The sequence below is a fragment of the Pristiophorus japonicus genome, chromosome 4 (genome assembly GCF_044704955.1).
Source record: "Pristiophorus japonicus isolate sPriJap1 chromosome 4, sPriJap1.hap1, whole genome shotgun sequence".
In the NCBI taxonomy this organism is placed as follows: Eukaryota; Metazoa; Chordata; class Chondrichthyes; family Pristiophoridae; genus Pristiophorus; species Pristiophorus japonicus.
The window spans coordinates 153,495,427-153,515,648 of record NC_091980.1 but is presented as its reverse complement, the minus strand read 5'-3'; the positions used below and the strand labels follow the sequence as shown (position 1 = coordinate 153,515,648).

The following is a 20,222-nucleotide window of genomic DNA, read 5'->3' as shown; positions in this document are numbered from 1 at the left end:
CGTGCCAGTTATACCCGTACAGCTGGATAATACACATACCATTGCATGGTGGGTGCCAGTTATACCTGCACAGCTGTATACTACATTCACACCACTGCATCCTCTGTGCCAGTTATACCGGTACAGCTGTATAATATATACACACCACTGCATGGCCCATGCCAGTTATACCCGTACAGCTGTATAATATATACACACCACTGCATGCTCTGTGCAGTTATACCTGTACAGCTGTATAATATATACACACACCACTGCATGACCTGTGCCATTTATACCCGTACAGCTGTATAATATATACACACCACTGCATGGCTCGTGCCAGTTATATCTGTACAGTTGTATAATTATATACACACCACTGCATGGCCTGTGCATGTTATACCCATACAGCTGTATAATATATACACACCACTGCATGCTCTGTGCCAGTTATACGCGTACAGCTGTATAATATATACACACCACTGCATGGCATGTGCCAGTTATACCCGTACAGCTGTATAATGTATACACACCACTACATGGCCTGTGCCAGTTATACCAGTACAGCTGCATAATATATACACACCACTGCATGCTCTGTGCCAGTAATACCCGTACAGCTGTATAATATATACACACCACTGCATGGCCCGTGCCAGTTATACCCGTACAGCTGGATAATACACATACCATTGCATGGTGGGTGCCAGTTATACCTGCACAGCTGTATACTACATTCACACCACTGCATCCTCTGTGCCAGTTATACCGGTACAGCTGTATAATATATACACACCACTGCATGGCCCATGCCAGTTATACCCGTACAGCTGTATAATATATACACACCACTGCATGCTCTGTGCAGTTATACCTGTACAGCTGTATAATATATACACACACCACTGCATGACCTGTGCCATTTATACCCGTACAGCTGTATAATATATACACACCACTGCATGGCTCGTGCCAGTTATATCTGTACAGTTGTATAATTATATACACACCACTGCATGGCCTGTGCATGTTATACCCATACAGCTGTATAATATATACACACCACGGCATGGCCTGTGCCAGTTATACCCATACAGCTGTATAATATATACACACCACTGCATGCTCTGTGCCAGTTATACCTGTACAGCTGTATAATACATACACACCACTGCATGGCCTGTGCCAGTTATACCCGTACAACTGTATAATATATACACACCACTGCATGCCGTCTGCCAGTTATACCCGTACAGCTGGATAATATATACACACCACTGCATGGCCTGTGCCAGTTATACCTGTACAGCTGTATAATATATATACACCACTACATGCTCTGTGCCAGTTATACGCGTACAGCTGTATAATATATACACACCACTGCATGGCCCTTGGCAGTTATACCCGTACAGCTGTATAATATATACACACCACTGCATGGTGGGTGGCAGTTATACCCGTACAGCTGTATAATATATACACATCACTGCATGCTCTGTGCCAGTTATACCTGAACAGCTGCATAATATATACAGGCCACTGCATGGCCCGTGCCAGTTATACCCGTATAGCTGTATAATACATACACACCATTGCATGGCCGGTGCCAGTTATACCTGTACAGCTGTATACTATATTCACACCACTGCATCCTCTGTGCCAGTTATACCGGTACAGCTGTATAATATATACACACCACTGCATGGCTCATGCCAGTTATACCCGTACAGCTGTATAATATATACACACCACTGCATGGCTTGTGCCAGTTATACCTGTACAGCTGTATAATATATGCACACCACTGCATGCTCTGTGCCAGTTATACCTGTACAGCTGTATAATATTTTCACACCACTGCATGCTCTGTGCCAGTTATACCCGTACAGCTGTATAATATATACACAACACTGCATGGCCTGTGCCAGTTATACCCGTAGAGCTGTACAATATATTCACACCACTGCATACTCTGTGCCAGTTATACCTGTACAGCTGTATAATACATACACACCACTGCATGGTCCGTGCCAGTTATACCCGTACAGCTGCATAATATATACACACCACTGCATGGCCCGTGCCAGTTATACCCATACAGCTGTATAATACATACACACCAGTACATGGCCTGTGCCAGTTATACCTGTACAGCTGTATACTATATTCACACCACTGCATCCTCTGTGCCAGTTATACCTGTACAGCTGTATAATATATACACACCACTGCATGGCTCATGCCAGTTATACCCGAAGAGCTGTATAATATATGCACACCACTGCATGCTCTATGCCAGTTATACCAGTAGAGCTGTATAATATATACACACCACTGCATGGCCCGTGCCAGTTATACGTGTACAGTTGTATAATTATATACACACCACTGCATGGCCTGTGCAAGTTATACCCGTACAGCTGTATAATATATACACAACACTGCATGGCCTGTGCCAGTTATACCCGTAGAGCTGTACAATATATTCACACCACTGCATACTCTGTGCCAGTTATACCTGTACAGCTGTATAATATATACACACCACTGCATGGCCTGTGCCAGTTATGCCCGTGCCAGTTATGCCCGTAGAGCTGTATAATACATACACACCACTGCATGGTGGGTGCCAGTTATACCTGTACAGTTGTATAATATATTCACACCACTGCATGGCCTGTGCCAGTTATACCTGGACAGCTGTTTAATATATACACATCACTGCATGCTCTGAGCCAGTTTTACCTGTACAGCTGTATAATATATACACACCACTGCATGGTGGGTGGCAGTTATACCCGTACAGCTGTATAATATATACATATCACTGCATGCTCTGTGCCAGTTATACCTGTACAGCTGCATAATATATACACACCACTGCATGGCCCGTGCCAGTTATATCCGTACAGCTGTATAATACATACACACCATTGCATGGCCGGTGCCAGTTAAACCTGTACAGCTGTATACTATATTCACACCACTGCATCCTCTGTGCCAGTTATGCCCGTACAGCTGTATAATATATACACACCACTGCATGGCTCATGCCAGTTATACCCGTACAGCTGTATAATATATACACACCACTGCATGGCTTGTGCCAGTTATACCTGTACAGCTGTATAATATATACACACCACTGCATGCTCTGTGCCAGTTATACATGTACATCTGTATGATATTTTCACACCACTGCATGCTCTGTGCCAGTTATAGCCGAAGAGCTGTATAATATATGCACACCACTCCATGCTCTATGCCAGTTATACCAGTAGAGCTGTATAATATATACACACCACTGCATGGCCCGTGCCAGTTATACGTGTACAGTTGCATAATTATATACACACCACTGCATGGCCTGTGCAAGTTATACCCGTACAGCTGTATAATATATACACAACACTGCATGGCCTGTGCCAGTTATACCCGTAGAGCTGTACAATATATACACACCACTGCATACTCTGTGCCAGTTATACCTGTACAGCTGTATAATATATACACACCACTGCATGGCCCGTGCCAGTTATGCCCGTGCCAGTTATGCCCGTAGAGCTGTATAATACTTACACACCACTGCATGGTGGGTGCCAGTTATACCTGTACAGTTGTATAATATATTCACACCACTGCATGGCCTGTGCCAGTTATACCTGGACAGCTGTTTAATATATACACATCACTGCATGTTCTGAGCCAGTTTTACCTGTACAGCTGTATAATGTATACACACCACTGCATGGCCCGTGACAATTATATCTCTACAGCTGTATAATATATACACACCACTGCATGGCATGTGCCAGTTATACCCGTACAGCTGTATAATATATACACACCACTGCATGCTCTGTGCCAGTTATACCCGTACAGCTGGATAATACACATACCATTGCATGGTGGGTGCCAGTTATACCTGCACAGCTGTATACTACATTCACACCACTGCATCCTCTGTGCCAGTTATACCGGTACAGCTGTATAATATATACACACCACTGCATGGCCCATGCCAGTTATACCCGTACAGCTGTATAATATATACACACCACTGCATGGCAAGTGCCAGTTATACCCGTACAGCTGTATAATGTATACACACCACTACATGGCCTGTGCCAGTTATACCAGTACAGCTGCATAATATATACACACCACTGCATGCTCTGTGCCAGTAATACCCATACAGCTGTATAATATATACACACCACTGCATGGCCCGTGCCAGTTATACCAGTACAGCTGCATAATATATACACACCACTGCATGCTCTGTGCCAGTAATACCCGTACAGCTGTATAATATATACACACCACTGCATGGCCCGTGCCAGTTATACCCGTACAGCTGGATAATACACATACCATTGCATGGTGGGTGCCAGTTATACCTGCACAGCTGTATACTACATTCACACCACTGCATCCTCTGTGCCAGTTATACCGGTACAGCTGTATAATATATACACACCACTGCATGGCCCATGCCAGTTATACCCGTACAGCTGTATAATATATACACACCACTGCATGCTCTGTGCAGTTATACCTGTACAGCTGTATAATATATACACACACCACTGCATGACCTGTGCCATTTATACCCGTACAGCTGTATAATATATACACACCACTGCATGGCTCGTGCCAGTTATACCTGTACAGTTGTATAATTATATACACACCACTGCATGGCCTGTGCATGTTATACCCATACAGCTGTATAATATATACACAACACTGCATGGCCTGTGCCAGTTATACCCGTACAGCTGTATACTATATACACACCACAGCATGCTCTGTGCCAGTTATAACTGCACAGCTGTATAATATATACACACCACGGCATGGCCTGTGCCAGTTATACCCATACAGCTGTATAATATATACACACCACTGCATGCTCTGTGCCAGTTATATTCGTTCTGCTGTATAATATATACACACCACTGCATGCTCTGTGCCAGTTATACCTGTACAGCTGTATAATATACACACATCACTGCATGCTCTGTGCCAGTTATATTCGTACAGCTGTAAAATGTATACACACCACTGCATGCTCTGTGCAAGTTATACCCGTACAGCTGTATAATACATACACACCACTGCATGGCCTTTGCCAGTTATACCTGTACAGCTGTATAATATATACACACCACTGCATGCCAGTGATACCTGTACAGCTGTATAATATATACACACCACTGCATGGCCTGTGCCAGTTATACCCCTGCAGCTGTATAATATATACACACCACTGCATGCTCTGTGCCAGTTATACCTGTACAGCTGTATAAAATATACACACCACTGCATGCTCTGTGCCAGTTATACGTGTACAGCTGTATAATATATACACACCACTGCATGCCCGTGCCAATTATACCTGTACAGCTATATAATATATACACACCACTGCATGCTCTGTGCCAGTTATACCTGTACAGCTGTATAAAATATACACACCACTGCATGCTCTGTGCCAGTTATACCCGTACAGCTGGATAATATATACACACCACTGCATGGCCTGTGCCAGTTATACCTGTACAGCTGTATAATATATACATACCACTGCATACTCTGTGCCAGTTATACCCGTACAGCTGTATAATATATACACACCACTGCATGGTGGGTGGCAGTTATACCCGTACAGTTGTATAATATATACACATCACTGCATGCTCTGTGCCAGTTATACCTGTACAGCTGCATAATATATACACACCACTGCATGGCCCGTGCCAGTTATACCCATACAGCTGTATAATACATACACACCAGTGCATGGCCGGTGCCAGTTATACCTGTACAGCTGTATACTATATTCACACCACTGCATCCTCTGTGCCAGTTATACCGGTACAGCTGTATAATATATACACACCACTGCATGGCTCATGCCAGTTATAGCCGTACAGCTGTATAATATATACACACCACTGCATGCTCTGTGCCAGTTCTACCTGTACAGCTGTATAATATTTTCACACCACTGCATGCTCTATGCCAGTTATACCCGAAGAGCTGTATACTATATACACACCACAGCATGCTCTGTGCCAGTTATACCCATAGAGCTGTACAATATATGCACACCACTGCATACTCTGTGCCAGTTATACCTGTACAGCTGTATAATATATACAAACCACTGCATGGCCCGTGCCAGTTATGCCCGCGGAGCTGTATAATACATACACACCACTGCATGGTGGGTGCCAGTTATACCTGTACAGCTTTATAATATATACACACCATTGCATGCTCGGTGCCAGTTATACCCGTACAGCTGTATAATATATACACACCACTACATGGCCTGTGCCAGTTATACCCGTACAGCTGTATAATATATACATACCACTGCATGGCCTATGCCAGTTATACCTGTACAGCTGTATAATACATACACACCACTGCATGCTCTGTGCCAGTTATACCTGTACAGCTGTAAAATATATTCACACCACTGCATGCTCTATGCCAGTTATACCTGTACAGCTTTATAATATATACACACCACTGCATGCTCGGTGCCAGTTATACCCGTACAGCTGTATAATATATACACACCACTACATGGCCTGTGCCAGTTATACCCGTACAGCTGTATAATATATACATACCACTGCATGGCCTATGCCAGTTATACCTGTACAGCTGTATAATATATACACACCACTGCATGGCCCGTGCCAGTTATACCCATACAGCTGTATACTATATTCACACCACTGCATCCTCTGTGCCAGTTATACCGGTACAGCTGTATAATATATACACACCACTGCATGGCTCATGCCAGTTATACCCGTACAGCTGTATAATATATACACACCACTGCATGCTCTGTGCCAGTTATACCTGTACAGCTGTATAATATTTTCACACCACTGCATGCTCTATGCCAGTTATACCCGAAGAGCTGTATAATATATGCACACCACTGCATGCTGTTTGCCAGTTATACCAGTAGAGCTGTACAATATATGCACACCACTGCATACTCTGTGCCAGTTATACCTGTACAGCTGTATAATATATACACACCACTGCATGGCCCGTGCCAGTTATGCCCGCAGAGCTGTATAATACATACACACCACTGCATGGGTGGGTGCCAGTTATACCTGTACAGCTGTATAATATATTCACACCACTGCATACTCTGTGCCAGTTATACCTGTACAGCTGTTTAATATATACACATCACTGCATGCTCTGTGCCAGTTATACCTGTACAGCTGTATAATATATACACCACTGCATGCTCTATGCCAGTTATACCTGTACAGCTTTATAATATATACACCACTGCATGCTCGGTGCCAGTTATACCCCTACAGCTGTATAATATATACACACCACTGCATCCTCTGTGCCAGCTATATCTGTACAGCTGTATAATATATACACACCACTACATGGCCTGTGCCAGTTATACCAGTACAGCTGTATAATATATACACACCACTGCATGGCCCGTGCCAGTTATACCTGTACAGCTGTATAAGATATACACACCACTGCATGCTCTATGCCAGTTATACCTGTACAGCTGTATAATATATACACACCACTGCATGCTCTGTGCCAGTTTACCCGTACAGCTGTATAATATATACACACCACTGCATCCTCTGTGCCAGCTATACCTGTACATCTGTATAATATATACACACCACTGCATGCTCTGTGCCAGTTTTCCCTGTACAGCTGTATAATCTATTCACACCACTGCATGGCCCGTGCCAGTTATACCTGTACAGTTGTATAATATATACACACCACTGCATGGCCAGTGCCAGTTATACCTGTACAGCTGTATAATATATACACACCACTGCATGGCCCATGCGAGTTATACCCGTACAGCTGTATAATATATACACACCACTGCATGCTCTGTGCCAGTTATACCCGTAGAGCTGTATTATATATACACACCACAGCATGGCCCGTGGCAGTTATACCTGTACAGCTGTATAATATATACACACCACTGCATGGCCCGTGAGAGTTATATCTGTACAGCTGTATAATATATACACACCACTGCATGCTCTGTGCCAGTTATACCCGTACAGCTGTATAATATATACACACCACTGCATGCGCTGTGCCAGTTATACCCGTACAGCTGTATAATATATACACACCACTGCATGGCCTGTGCCAGTTATACCCGTAGAGCTGTATAATATATACACACCACTGCATGGCCTGTGAGAGTTATACCTGTACAGCTGTATAATATATACACACCACTGCATGCTCTGTGCCAGTTATACCCGTACAGCTGTATAATATATACACACCACTGCATGGCCTGTGCCAGTTATACCCGTACAGCTGTATAATATATACACACCACTGCATGCTCTGTGCCAGTTATACCCGTACAGCTGTATAATCTATTCACACCACTGCATGGCCTGTGCCAGTTATACCCGTACAGCTGTATAATATATACACACCACTGCATCCTCTGTGCCAGTTATACCTGTACAGTTGTATAATATATACACACCACTGCATGCGCTGTGCCAGTTATACCCGTACAGCTGTATAATATATACACACCACTGCATGGCCTGTGCCAGTTATACCTGTACAGCTGTATAATAGATACACACCACTGCATGGCCCGTGAGAGTTTTATCTGTACAGCTGTATAATATATACACACCACTGCATGCTCTGTGCCAGTTATACCCGTACAGCTGTATAATATATACACACCACTGCATGCTCTGTGCCAGTAATACCCGTACAGCTGTATAATCTATTCACACCACTGCATGGCCCGTGCCAGTTGTACCTGTACAGCTGTATACTGTATACAGACCACTGCATGCTCTGTGCCAGTTATAACTGTACAGCTGTATAATATATACACACTCCTGCATGCCCGTGCCAATTATACCAGTACAGCTGTATAATATATACACACATCACTGCATGCCCGTGTCAATTATACCAGTACAGCTGTATAATATATACCCACCTCTGCATGCTCTGTGCCAGTTATACCTGCACAGCTGTATCATATATACACACCACGGCATGGCCTGTGCCAGTTATACCCATGCAGCTGTATAATATATACACACCACTGCATGCTCTGTGCCAGTTATATTCGTACACCTGTATAATATATACACACCACTGCATGCTCTGTGCCAGTTATACCTGTACAGCTGTATAATACATACACACCACTGCATGGCCTGTGCCAGTTATATTCGTACAGCTGTATAATATATACACACCACTGCATGCTCTGTGCCAGTTATACCTGTACAGCTGTATAATACATACACACCACTGGATGGCCTGTGCCAGTTATACCCGTACAGCTGTATAATACATACACACCATTGCATGGCGAGTGCCAGTTGTACCTGTACAGCTGTATACTATATACAGACCACTGCATGCTCTGTGCCAGTTATGCTGTACAGCTGTATAATATATACACACCACTGCATGCCCGTGCCAATTATACCGGTACAGCTGTATAATATATACACACCTCTACATGCTCTGTGCCAGTTATATTCGTACAGCTGTATAATATATACACACCACTGCATGCTCTGTGCCAGTTATACCTGTACAGCTGTATAATACATACACACCACTGCATGGCCTGTGCCAGTTATACCCATACAGCTGTATAATATATACACACCACTGCATGGCGGCTGCCAGTTATACCTGTACAGCTGTATAATATATACACATCACTGCATGCTCTGTGCCAGTTATACCTGTACAGCTGTATAATATATACACACCACTGCATGGCCCATGACAGTTATATCTGTACAACTGTATAATATATACACGCCACTGTATGCTCTGTGCCAGTTATACCCGTACAGCTGTATAATATATACACACCACAGCATGCTCTGTGCCAGTTATACCTGTACAGCTGTATAATATATACACACCACTGCATGGCCCATGACAGTTATATCTGTACAACTGTATAATATATACACGCCACTGTATGCTCTGTGCCAGTTATACCCGTACAGCTGTATAATATATACACACCACAGCATGCTCAGTTCCAGTTATACCTGTACAGCTGTATACTATATACACACCACTGCATGTGTATCAGCAGGAATGCCAGTAGGTCGTTTCTCCTCGGCATCAGTCTGGCTCCTTACTGAGACTGGAATGGGCCTTGTTCAGGTAGTAGCAATAAAGAACTATTCCTCTTCCACTCAATCAGGATCAATGGAGCTTGCCTCTCTCTCCCATGGAGACTCATTTTGTCTCTGGAACCAAATCTGGGTGTCGGTGTAGATGGTAATTGAATCGTGGACTCCGCAGTCCTTTTCTCGAGCAGTGTTAGGCTGTTCACTCCCCGGACAGCTGCCCGTGGTGCTGAGCTCTGTTTCAGTGTCGTGTTCAGCCAGCCCGCTGACCTGAGGCCGAGTCCCCACGAATGATGTTCTCGGTACAGATGTTCGGCTGCATGTCAGAGGGGCATCTGATGACTGCTCTCATTTTTCCCTCCATTGCTTGAAACCCAAGTTATACTTTGTCTCAAACGTACTCCCAGGATTGCCTCGGGTACAGCAGCTCTGAGTACTGATAGAGTGAGAGTAGAGCAGTAATGTGAGACGTGACATGGCAAGTGTGTGTTTGGGAAGAACCGGTGACTTTGGACCTGTGGGGCTGGATTTTCCGGTGATATCCGAACATGTTTCTCCCCGGAGGGATGGCAATGGCGGAGGCGAGCTCTTCTGGGCGGATGGTCGGCTTCCAGCGCCCACGGGGGTTTTGGGGCCGATTTTACGGGGGCACGGAGCATTACCGTCCCTGGTTACGACACTGGCTCGCTTTTGGACTCCCGCCTGACCCATGTTGCCTGTGATTGTTTTTCTTTTCTTTTGCGATTTATATTGGTGGTGGCATGGGCTACGTATTCGGAATGTTTTTGGTGGGGTTTTTTTCATAGGTTTTTTTCTCCCCGGACCAGCTTTTTAACTCGGGATTTTCCCATGCTCAGTCGGCCTAGCGCCTGAGAGAGATATGGAATACCTCCCTTATTGCTCCGCCCCACACTCGGGGCCCAACTGCCTAATTTTGCTGACTGAGGTGCAAACTGTTCCCGGGCGCAAACTTTACTGTCCCGCTGCCATTACCACCCGGAAATGAGCAAAGCCAAAAATCCAGCCATGGTTCCTAAAGCTCTCCACTATTTGGGTTTTCCTCGTCTCATGTCTGGGTCTGTTGTAGACTCATTGATTGAGATTGATCGCTGTGATTGGTCAACAACTCCATTATTGTTGTATCATGAGACTAACAGGTTGGTAGAAGGCAGACTAGATGGACCTTGGTGTTTTTTCATCAAGCAATTCCGACATTCACTGCTGCATGTCCCGTGCCAGAAGCTGCTGAACTCTACTGCACCTGTAGGGGGAGCTGACAACCAAGGCAAGAAGGTTCGACACAAGAAGAGCCCGTGAGTGGAGGCTGCAGGTGTAAATCTGAGCGTGGAGCTACAGTGAGAGGGTTTCTATTAATCCTGCAGTGTGGCCTGCTGCACCAAGGGGTGGTAGTGTGGTGGTTATGCTTTTGGACTAATAATCCAGAGAATGTGAGTTCAAATTCCGCATCCACACCCCCCCGGCCCCCTTATGGCAGTTTGGGAATTTCAGTTCCGGAATGAAATCTGAAAATAACAAAGCTAGTATCAGTATAAGTGACCATGAAGCTGTTGGATTGTTGTAAAAACCCAACTGGTTTACTAATGGCCTTTATATCATAGAATCATAGAAATTTACAGCATGGAAGGAGGCCATTTCGGCCTATCGTGTCCTGGCCGACCAAGAGCTACCCAGCCTAATCCCACTTTCCAGCTCTAGGTCCGTAGCCCTGTAGGTTACGGCACTTTAAGTCCACATCCAAGTACTTTTTAAATGTGGTGAGGGTTTCTGCCTCTGCCACCCTTTCAGGCAGTGAGTTCCAGACTCCCACCACCCTCTGGGTGAAGCTATTTCCCCTCACATCTCCTCTAAACCTCTCCCCAATTACTTTAAATCTATGCCCCCTGGTTGTTGACCCCTCTGCCAAGGGAAACAGGTCCTTCCTATCCACTTTATCCAGGCCCCTCATAAATCTGTCCCACCCTCCCTTACCCTCAACGACTATCTGTCCCACCTGTGACAGGGACTGTGGCCCTTGTATTGGACTGTTCAGCCACCTAAGGACTCATTTTAAGAGTGAAGTCCAAGGGACTGCCTATGATGATGATGATGAATTTTATACACCTCAATTAGGTCTCCCCCAGCTTCTTCTGTTCCAAAGACCCAGCATCTCCAATCTTTCCTCATAGCCCAAATTCTCCAGTCCAGGCAACATTGTTGTAAATCTCCTCTGCACCCTTTCCAGTGCAATTACATCTTTCCTGTAATGTGGTGACCAGAACTGCACACAGTACTCCAGCTGTGGCCTAACCAGTGTTTTATGCAGTTCAGCATAACCTCCCTGCTCTTGTATTCTATGACTCAACTAATAAAGGCAAGTTTTCCATATGCCGCCTTATCTACCTGATCTGCTACCTTCAGGGATCAGTGGACCTGCACTCCAAGGTCCCTTTGTTCCTCTACACTTTTCAGTGTCGTACCATTTAATGTGTATTCCCTTGTCTTGTTAGACCTCCCCAAATACATTACCTCATATTTATCCCGATTGAATTCCATTTGCCACTGTTCCACCCACCTGACCAGTTCATTGATATCTTCCTGCAGTCTGCAGCTTTCTTCTTCATTATCAACCACACAGCCTATTTTAGTGTCAGCTGCAAACTTCTTAATCATATCCCCAACATTCAAATCCAGGTCATTGTTATATGCCACAAAAAGCAAGGGACCCAGCACTGAGCCCTGCGGAACCCCAATGGATACAGCCTTCCAGCCACAAAAATACCCATCAACCATTACCCTTTGCTTCTTGCCTCTGAGACAATTTTGGATCCAACTTGCCACTTTGCCCTGGATCCCATGGGCTTTTACTTTTGTGACCAATCTGCCATGTGGGACCTTATCAAAAGCTTTGCTAAAATCCATATACACTACATCATACGCACTGCCCTCATCGACCCTCCTGGTTACCTCCTCGAAAAATTCAATCAAGTTAGTCAGGCACGACCTTCCCTTGACAAATCCATGCCTTTCCAAATGAAGATTTATCCTGTCCCTCAGGAGTTTTTCCAAGAATTTTCCCACCACTGAGGTTAGGCTGACTGGTCTGTAATTACTCGGTCTTTTTCTCCCTTTTTAAACAACGGTACAACATTAGCAGTCATCCAGTCCTCTGGCACCACACCTGTGACCAGAGAGGATTCGAAAATGATGGTCAGAGCCTCTGCTGTTTCCTCTTTTGCTTCTCTTAACAGCCTGAGATATATTTCATCCGGGCCTGGGGATTTATCCACTTTCAAAGTTGCTAAGCCCCTTAATACTTCCTGTCTCACTATTTTTATCTCGTCTGATATTTCACAGTCCTCCTCCCTCATTGCAAAGTCTATCTCTTCTCTCTCTTTTGTGAAAACAGATGCAAAGTCATTAAGAATCACACCCACGTCTTCCACCTCCACACACATATTTCCTTAATGGTCTCTAATAGGTCCCACTCTTTCTCTAGTTATCCTCTTGCACTTAATGTATTTATAAAATATTTGGGTTTTCCCTGATTTTACTTGCCAACATTCTCTCATGCTCTCTCTGTGCTTTCCTGATAACTTTTTTAATTGCAACCCTGCACTTATGCTCCTCTAGACTTTCTGCAGTATTGAGTTCTTGGTATCTGCCATAAGCTTCTCTTTTTTCTTTATCTTACCCTGTATATCCCTTGACATCCAGGGGACTCTAGATTTGTTAGCCCCACCCTTTTTTTTAAGGGAACATACTTGCTCTGTACCCTCCAGATCTCCTCCTTAATTGTCTCCCACTGCCCTGACACTGATTTACCACCAAGTAGCTGTTTCCAGTCCACTTTGGCCAAATCCCATCTCAGCTCAGCAAAATTGACTTTATCCCAATTGACACCATTTTTTCCTGGTCCACCTTTGTCCTTTTCCACTACCCTAAATCTTACTGAATTATGATCACTAGCACCAAAATGCTTTCCCACCGAAACCCCTTCCACCTGCCCCTCTTCATTCTCCAAAACCAAATCCAGAACCGCCCCCTCCCTATTGGCTAAAGAAGTTCTCCTGAATGCATTTTAGGAATTCCACACCCTCTGTACCATTCACACTACTTTCCTTTCAGTTAATATTAGAGTAGTTGAAATTCCCCACTATTACAACTCTATAGTTTTTGCACTTTGCAGCAATTTGCCCACATATTTATTCTTCTATCTCGCTCTGACTGTTTGGGGGTCTATAGTACACTCCCTTTTGGCAAGTAAAATCAGGGAAAACCCAAAGATGTTTTATAAATATATTAAGAGCAAGAGGATAACTAAGAGAAAGAGTGGAACCTATTAGAGACCATATAGGAAATCTGTGTGTGGAGGCGGAAGACGTGGGTATGATCGACCCTTTTTTTGTTCTTCAATTCAACTCACATGGCCTCGTTTGATGATCCCTCTAACATATCATCCCTTCTCACAGCTGTAATTGTTTCTTTAATTAATACTGCAACCCCCCCCCTCCTTTTTTACCCCCCTCTCTATCCCGTCTATTATAGAAGGAGACCTGCCGCCCTTACCCTGTCTGGCCTATGTGTGACTCCAGTCCCACACCAATGTGGTTGACTCTTAATAGGCACTCGGTTTAGCCAAACACCAACTTATCAGGGCAAGCAGGGATGGGCACTAAATGCTGGCCTTGCCAGTGACACCCATGTCCTAAGAATGACTTTTTTAAACTGACAGCGCTGGGAGAACAAAATGGATTTGAACTGTTTCTCCAGTGTTGCTGGTGTGGTGGGAGGGACCTCTCCACAACATCAGACCTGCCTTGCTTTAGATATAGCAATTTGCTAAAGACAAAAGGGCAGTTTGACGTCTCCCAGGTGAAGTGGGCCCTTTTAGTTCATTATTGCTTTACTCTGGCATCGTCAACAGTTCAGCCAAGTGTGCTTGTAATTTACCTTGGTTTTTTTAAACTGTTCTGCAAAACAAAGAACCTCTCAAAGTCTCTCTGTCGGTTGGCTGGATCATCCACCAACAAAAATTTCAGCTAGGGAATCCGATTATCCTATCCTCGTCGCCAATGTGATATATTCTTACGACATCACTAAGAAGCACATTACGATGGCTCTTACCATAAACCTGTCATCATGTGATTTTGCCATATGACCCTTTTATTTATATCAGTGGTTGCATTACCACAGTAGTCTACTAGGTGGAGCAGTTGTCCACTAGGGGAAGTTCTATTACACCTACAAGCCTTCCTTCAATAGTGTCTATTTACCCAGCAACTGGGTGGCTTGCCTGCTTCATTCCATTGTCACTCGCAGACACTCTCCATCCGTGCAAATGAAAAGTCAATTCTTTGCGCTTCCTAGCACAGTGCTTGCTCAGACTGACCTGCTCCCTGTTGTCTTGCCCCCCCTCTAGGCCAGAAGGAAAACCCTGCAGGAAATGATCCACCTGTACCGCTTCTATAACACCTGCAACGAATTCGACTCCTGGATGAAGGACAAGGAGAATGTTTTCAAAACCTTCGAGCCCAAGTCGACCAATGTGGAGGTCATGCAGAGGAAATACGAGGTTTGTTGCCTGTACTGAACACCCAATCTGTGCTTCCCTCTCTGTGACCCCCGCCCCCCCCTCCCATCTCACACTGTAGATCCAAACCCAATCTGTGCTTCTCTCTCTCTGACCCCCCCCCCCCATCTCACACTGTGTCTCCACACCCAATCTGTGCTTCTCTCTCTCTGACACCCCCCCCCCCCCCATGTAACACTGTGTCTCCACACCCAATCTGTGCTTCTCTCTCTCTGACACCCTTCCCCCCCCCATGTAACACTGTGTCTCCACACCCAATCTGTGCTTCTCTCTCTCTGACACCCCCCCCCCCCATGTAACACTGTAGATCCAAACCCAATCTGTGCTTCTCTCTCTCTGACCCCCCCCCCATGTAACACTGTGTCTCCACACCCAATCTGTGCTTCTCTCTCTCTGACCCCCCCCATCTCACACTGTAGATCCAAACCCAATCTGACCCCCCCCCATCTCACACTGTGTCTCCACACCCAATCTGTGCTTCTCTCTCTCTGACCCCCCCCCATCTCACACTGTGTTTCCACACCCAATCTGTGCTTCTCTCTCTCTGACACCCTTCCCCCCCCCCATGTAACACTGTGTTTCCACACCCAATCTGTGCTTCTCTCTCTCTGACACCCTCCCCCCCCCCATGTAACACTGTGTCTCCACACCCAATCTGTGCTTCTCTCTCTCTGACACCCTCCCCCCCCCATGTAACACTGTGTCTCCACACCCAATCTGTGCTTCTCTCTCTCTGACACCCTCCCCCCCCCCCCATGTAACACTGTGTCTCCACACCCAATCTGTGCTTCTCTCTCTCTGACCCCCTCCCCCCCCATGTAACACTGTGTCTCCACACCCAATCTGTGCTTCTCTTTCTCTCTGACCCCCTCCCCCCCCATGTAACACTGTGTCTCCGTACAGTATTGTTTCACTGGACTAGGTGGTGGTTGCCAAACCATCACCACTGACTGAGGTGGTTTTATATTTCAGAACTTCTTGACCGAGCTTGCTGCTGGGAAAGGCCGACTGGACGAGATTAACCAATTGGTGGAAGAGTTTATCAAAAATAGACACAGCAAGCAGCGGGAAATCAGAGCAAAGCAGCGGGAAATTCATAAAAGGTAAATCCTAGCTCAGTGTGCATCGCCACCCATCTCCAAGTGGTGGTGTTGTTGGTGTGTGAGAGCGCAAGTGTCAGTTCACTCTGCACAGAGCAGGGATCGAATCTGTGTGGGTCAGCATCAGACAGTGTACTATTTGTGATGTTCACGAGTTCACACTGGAAGCTTGGAGAGGCCGAAGCTGCTGACACTCAATATTCAGAAATCTACAAGAAACAAAGTACCATAAGAATAGATGCATCACGAGTGTAGCACAAGAGGCACAAGTGAAGAATGACATCAGGACTGATGTCCAGAACTTGCAAAGAGTGATCAACACTGTATGATTCAGAGTAAGGCAGTGGAGGGAAACCCTTTGTCATTCAACCCTTCAAAGAATCATAGAATGATACAGCACAGAAGGAGACCATTCGGCCAATACCTGTTCTTCCTCATTGAAAGAGCCATCCAATCAGAATTAGCTATCCATCAATTAGCTTCTACAGGTGTATAAAAAGGAAGCGAGTAGCTAAAATAAACATTGGTCCCTTAAAGAATGAGACTGGGGAATTAATAATGGGTAACAAGGAAATGGCGGAGACTTTGAACAAATATTTTGTATCGGTCTTCACAGTAGAAGACACTAAAAACATCCCAATAACTGATAATCAAGGAGTTAGTGCGGGGGGGGAGAGGGGATGAACTTAAAACAATCACTATCACTAGAGATAAAGTACTAGGCAAACTAATGGGACTAAAGGTGGACAAGTCCCCTGGACCTGATGGCCTGCATCCTGGGGTCTTAAAAGAAGTGGCTGCAGAGATAGTGGATGCATTGGTTGTAATCTACCAAAATTCCCTGGATTCTGGCGAGTTCCCAGCAGATTGGAAAACCACAAATGTAACGCCCCTATTTAAGAAAGGAGGGAGACTGAAAGCAGGAAACTATAGACTAGTTAGCCTAATGTCTGTCATTGGGAAAATGCTGGAGTCCATCATTAAGGAAGTAGTAGCAGGACTTTTAGAAAATCAAAATGCAGTCAAGCAGAGTCAGCATGGTTTTATGAAGGAGAAATCATTTTTGTCAAATTTTCTGGAGTTCTTTGAGGAGGTAATGAGCAGGGTGGATAAAGAGGAACCAGTGGATGTCATGTATTTGGATTTCCAGAAAGCATTCGATAAGGTACCACATAAAAGGTTACTGCACAAGATAAGAGTTCACGGGGTTGGGGGTGATATATTAGTGTGGATAGAGGATTGGCTAACTAACAGAAAACAGAGAGTCGGGATAAATGGGTCATTTTCAGGTTGGCAAACTGTAACTAGTGGGGTGCCGCAGGGATCGGTGCTGGGGCCTCAACTATTTACAATCTGTATTAATGACTTGGATGAAGGGACCGAGTGTAACGTAGCCAAGTTTGCTGATGATACAAAGATAGGTGGGAAAGCAAGTTGTGAGGAGGCCATAAAGAATCTACAAAGGGATATAGGTAGGCTCAGCGAGTGGACAAAAATTTGGCAGATGGAGTATAATGTGGGAAAGTGGGAGGTTATCCACTTTGGTAGGAAAAATAAAAAAGCAAATTACTATTTAAATGGGGAGAGATTACAAAATGCTATAGTACAGAGGGACCTTGGGGTCCTTGTGCATGAAACACAAAAAGTTAGTATGCAGGTACAGCAAGTGATCAGGAAGGCAAATGGAATGTTGGCCTTTATTGCAAGGGGGATAGAGTATAAAAGCAGAGAAGTCCTGCTACAACTGTACAAGATACTGGTGAGGCCACACCTGGAGTACTGCGTACAGTTTTGGTCTCCTTATTTAAGGAAGGATATACTTGCATTGTAGACAGTGCAGAGAAGGTTCACGAGGTTGATTCCTGAGATGAAGGGGTTGTCTTATGAAAAAAGGTTGAGCAGGTTGGGCCTGTACTCATTGGAGTTTAGAAGAATAAGAGCTGATCTTATTGAAACATATAAGATCCTGAGGGCTCTTGACAGGGTAGATGTGGTGAGGATGTTTTCCCTCTTGGGGGAATCTAGAGCTAGGGGGCATAGTTTCAGAATAAGGGATCGCACATTTAAAACAGAAATAAGCAGGAATTTTTTCTCCCAGAGGGTCGTGAATCTTTGGAATTCTCTGCCCCAGAGAGCTGTGGAGGCTGGGTCATTGAATATATTTAAGGTGGAGATAGACAGATTTTTGAATGATAAGGGAATAAAGGGTTATGGGGAGCGGGCAGGGAAATGGAGTTGAGGCCATGATCTTTTTGAATTGCGGAGCAGGCTCGATGGGCCAAATAGCTTACTCCTGCTCCTATTTCTTATGATCTTATGTTCTAAATCTTTAGCATTGTAATATCTAAAATAGCCTAACAGTCGGGCAGTGTGAATGTGTAATATCTGGAATCGGCTCAGGGTCGGGCAGTATGAAGCCCTTTGTGTAATGTGAGGTTCAATGAGGAGTTCAGATGAGCATGCCAGGAACAGCACCATTCGTACCAAAGCCTTGATTTCAAAATTCTCATCCTTATTTTCAAACTCTCCGAGATATCTGCCCTCTTGAGCATCCCTGATTATAATCGCTCAACCATTGGTGGCCGTGCCTTCTATTGCCTGGGCCCCAAGCTCTGGATGTCCCTCCATAAACTTCTCCGCCTCTCTACCTCTCTTTCCTGCTTCAAGGCACTCCTTAAAGCATACCTCTTTGACCAAGCTTTTGGTCACCTGCACTAATTTCTACTTATGCAGCTCGGTGTCAAATTTCTTATCTCATAATACTCCTGTGAAGCTCCTTGGGACATTTCACTATGTTAAAGGCGCTATATAAATACAAGTTTTTATTGTTGTTATAAAAATGCAGTACCTACCTAGGGAGTCTGCAACGCAGGACTAAATGCATGCTAAGCAGCGGAAACAGCATAATATAAACAGAGCTAAACAATCCCACAATCGACGGGTCAGATCAAAGCTCTGCAGTCCTGCCACATGCAGTCGTGAATAGTGGTGGACCCTTAAACAACTAACGGGAGGAAGAGGCTCATGAATATCCCCATCCTCAATGATGGCGAAGTCCAGCAGGCAAGTGCAAAAGACAAGGCTGAAGAGTTTACAACCATCTTCAGCCAGAAGTGCCGAGTGGATGATCCATATCGGCCTCCTCCTGAGGTCCCCACCATCACAGAAGCCCATCTTCAGCCAATTCGATTCACTCCGCGTGATATCAGAAACGGCTGAGCGCACTGGTACAGCAAAGGCTATGGGTCCCAACAACATCCCTGCTGTCGTGCTGCACTCCAGAACTAGCTGTGCCTCTAGCCAAGCTGTTCCAGTACAGCTACAACACTGGCATCTATCCAACAAAGT

General features: G+C 44.9%; 1 protein-coding gene across 1 annotated transcript in view; it reads left to right on the top strand.

Moving 5' to 3' along the window:
• The window catches only part of sptbn5 (spectrin, beta, non-erythrocytic 5), a 635,480-nt gene that overhangs the window by 152,651 nt on the left and 462,607 nt on the right, over window positions 1–20,222 (top strand). Inside the window, exons 16-17 of the mRNA XM_070878655.1 lie at window positions 15,604–15,756; window positions 16,747–16,877. Coding sequence (XP_070734756.1) covers window positions 15,604–15,756; window positions 16,747–16,877 — 284 coding nt within the window. The remainder of the gene's footprint in view (window positions 1–15,603; window positions 15,757–16,746; window positions 16,878–20,222) is intronic.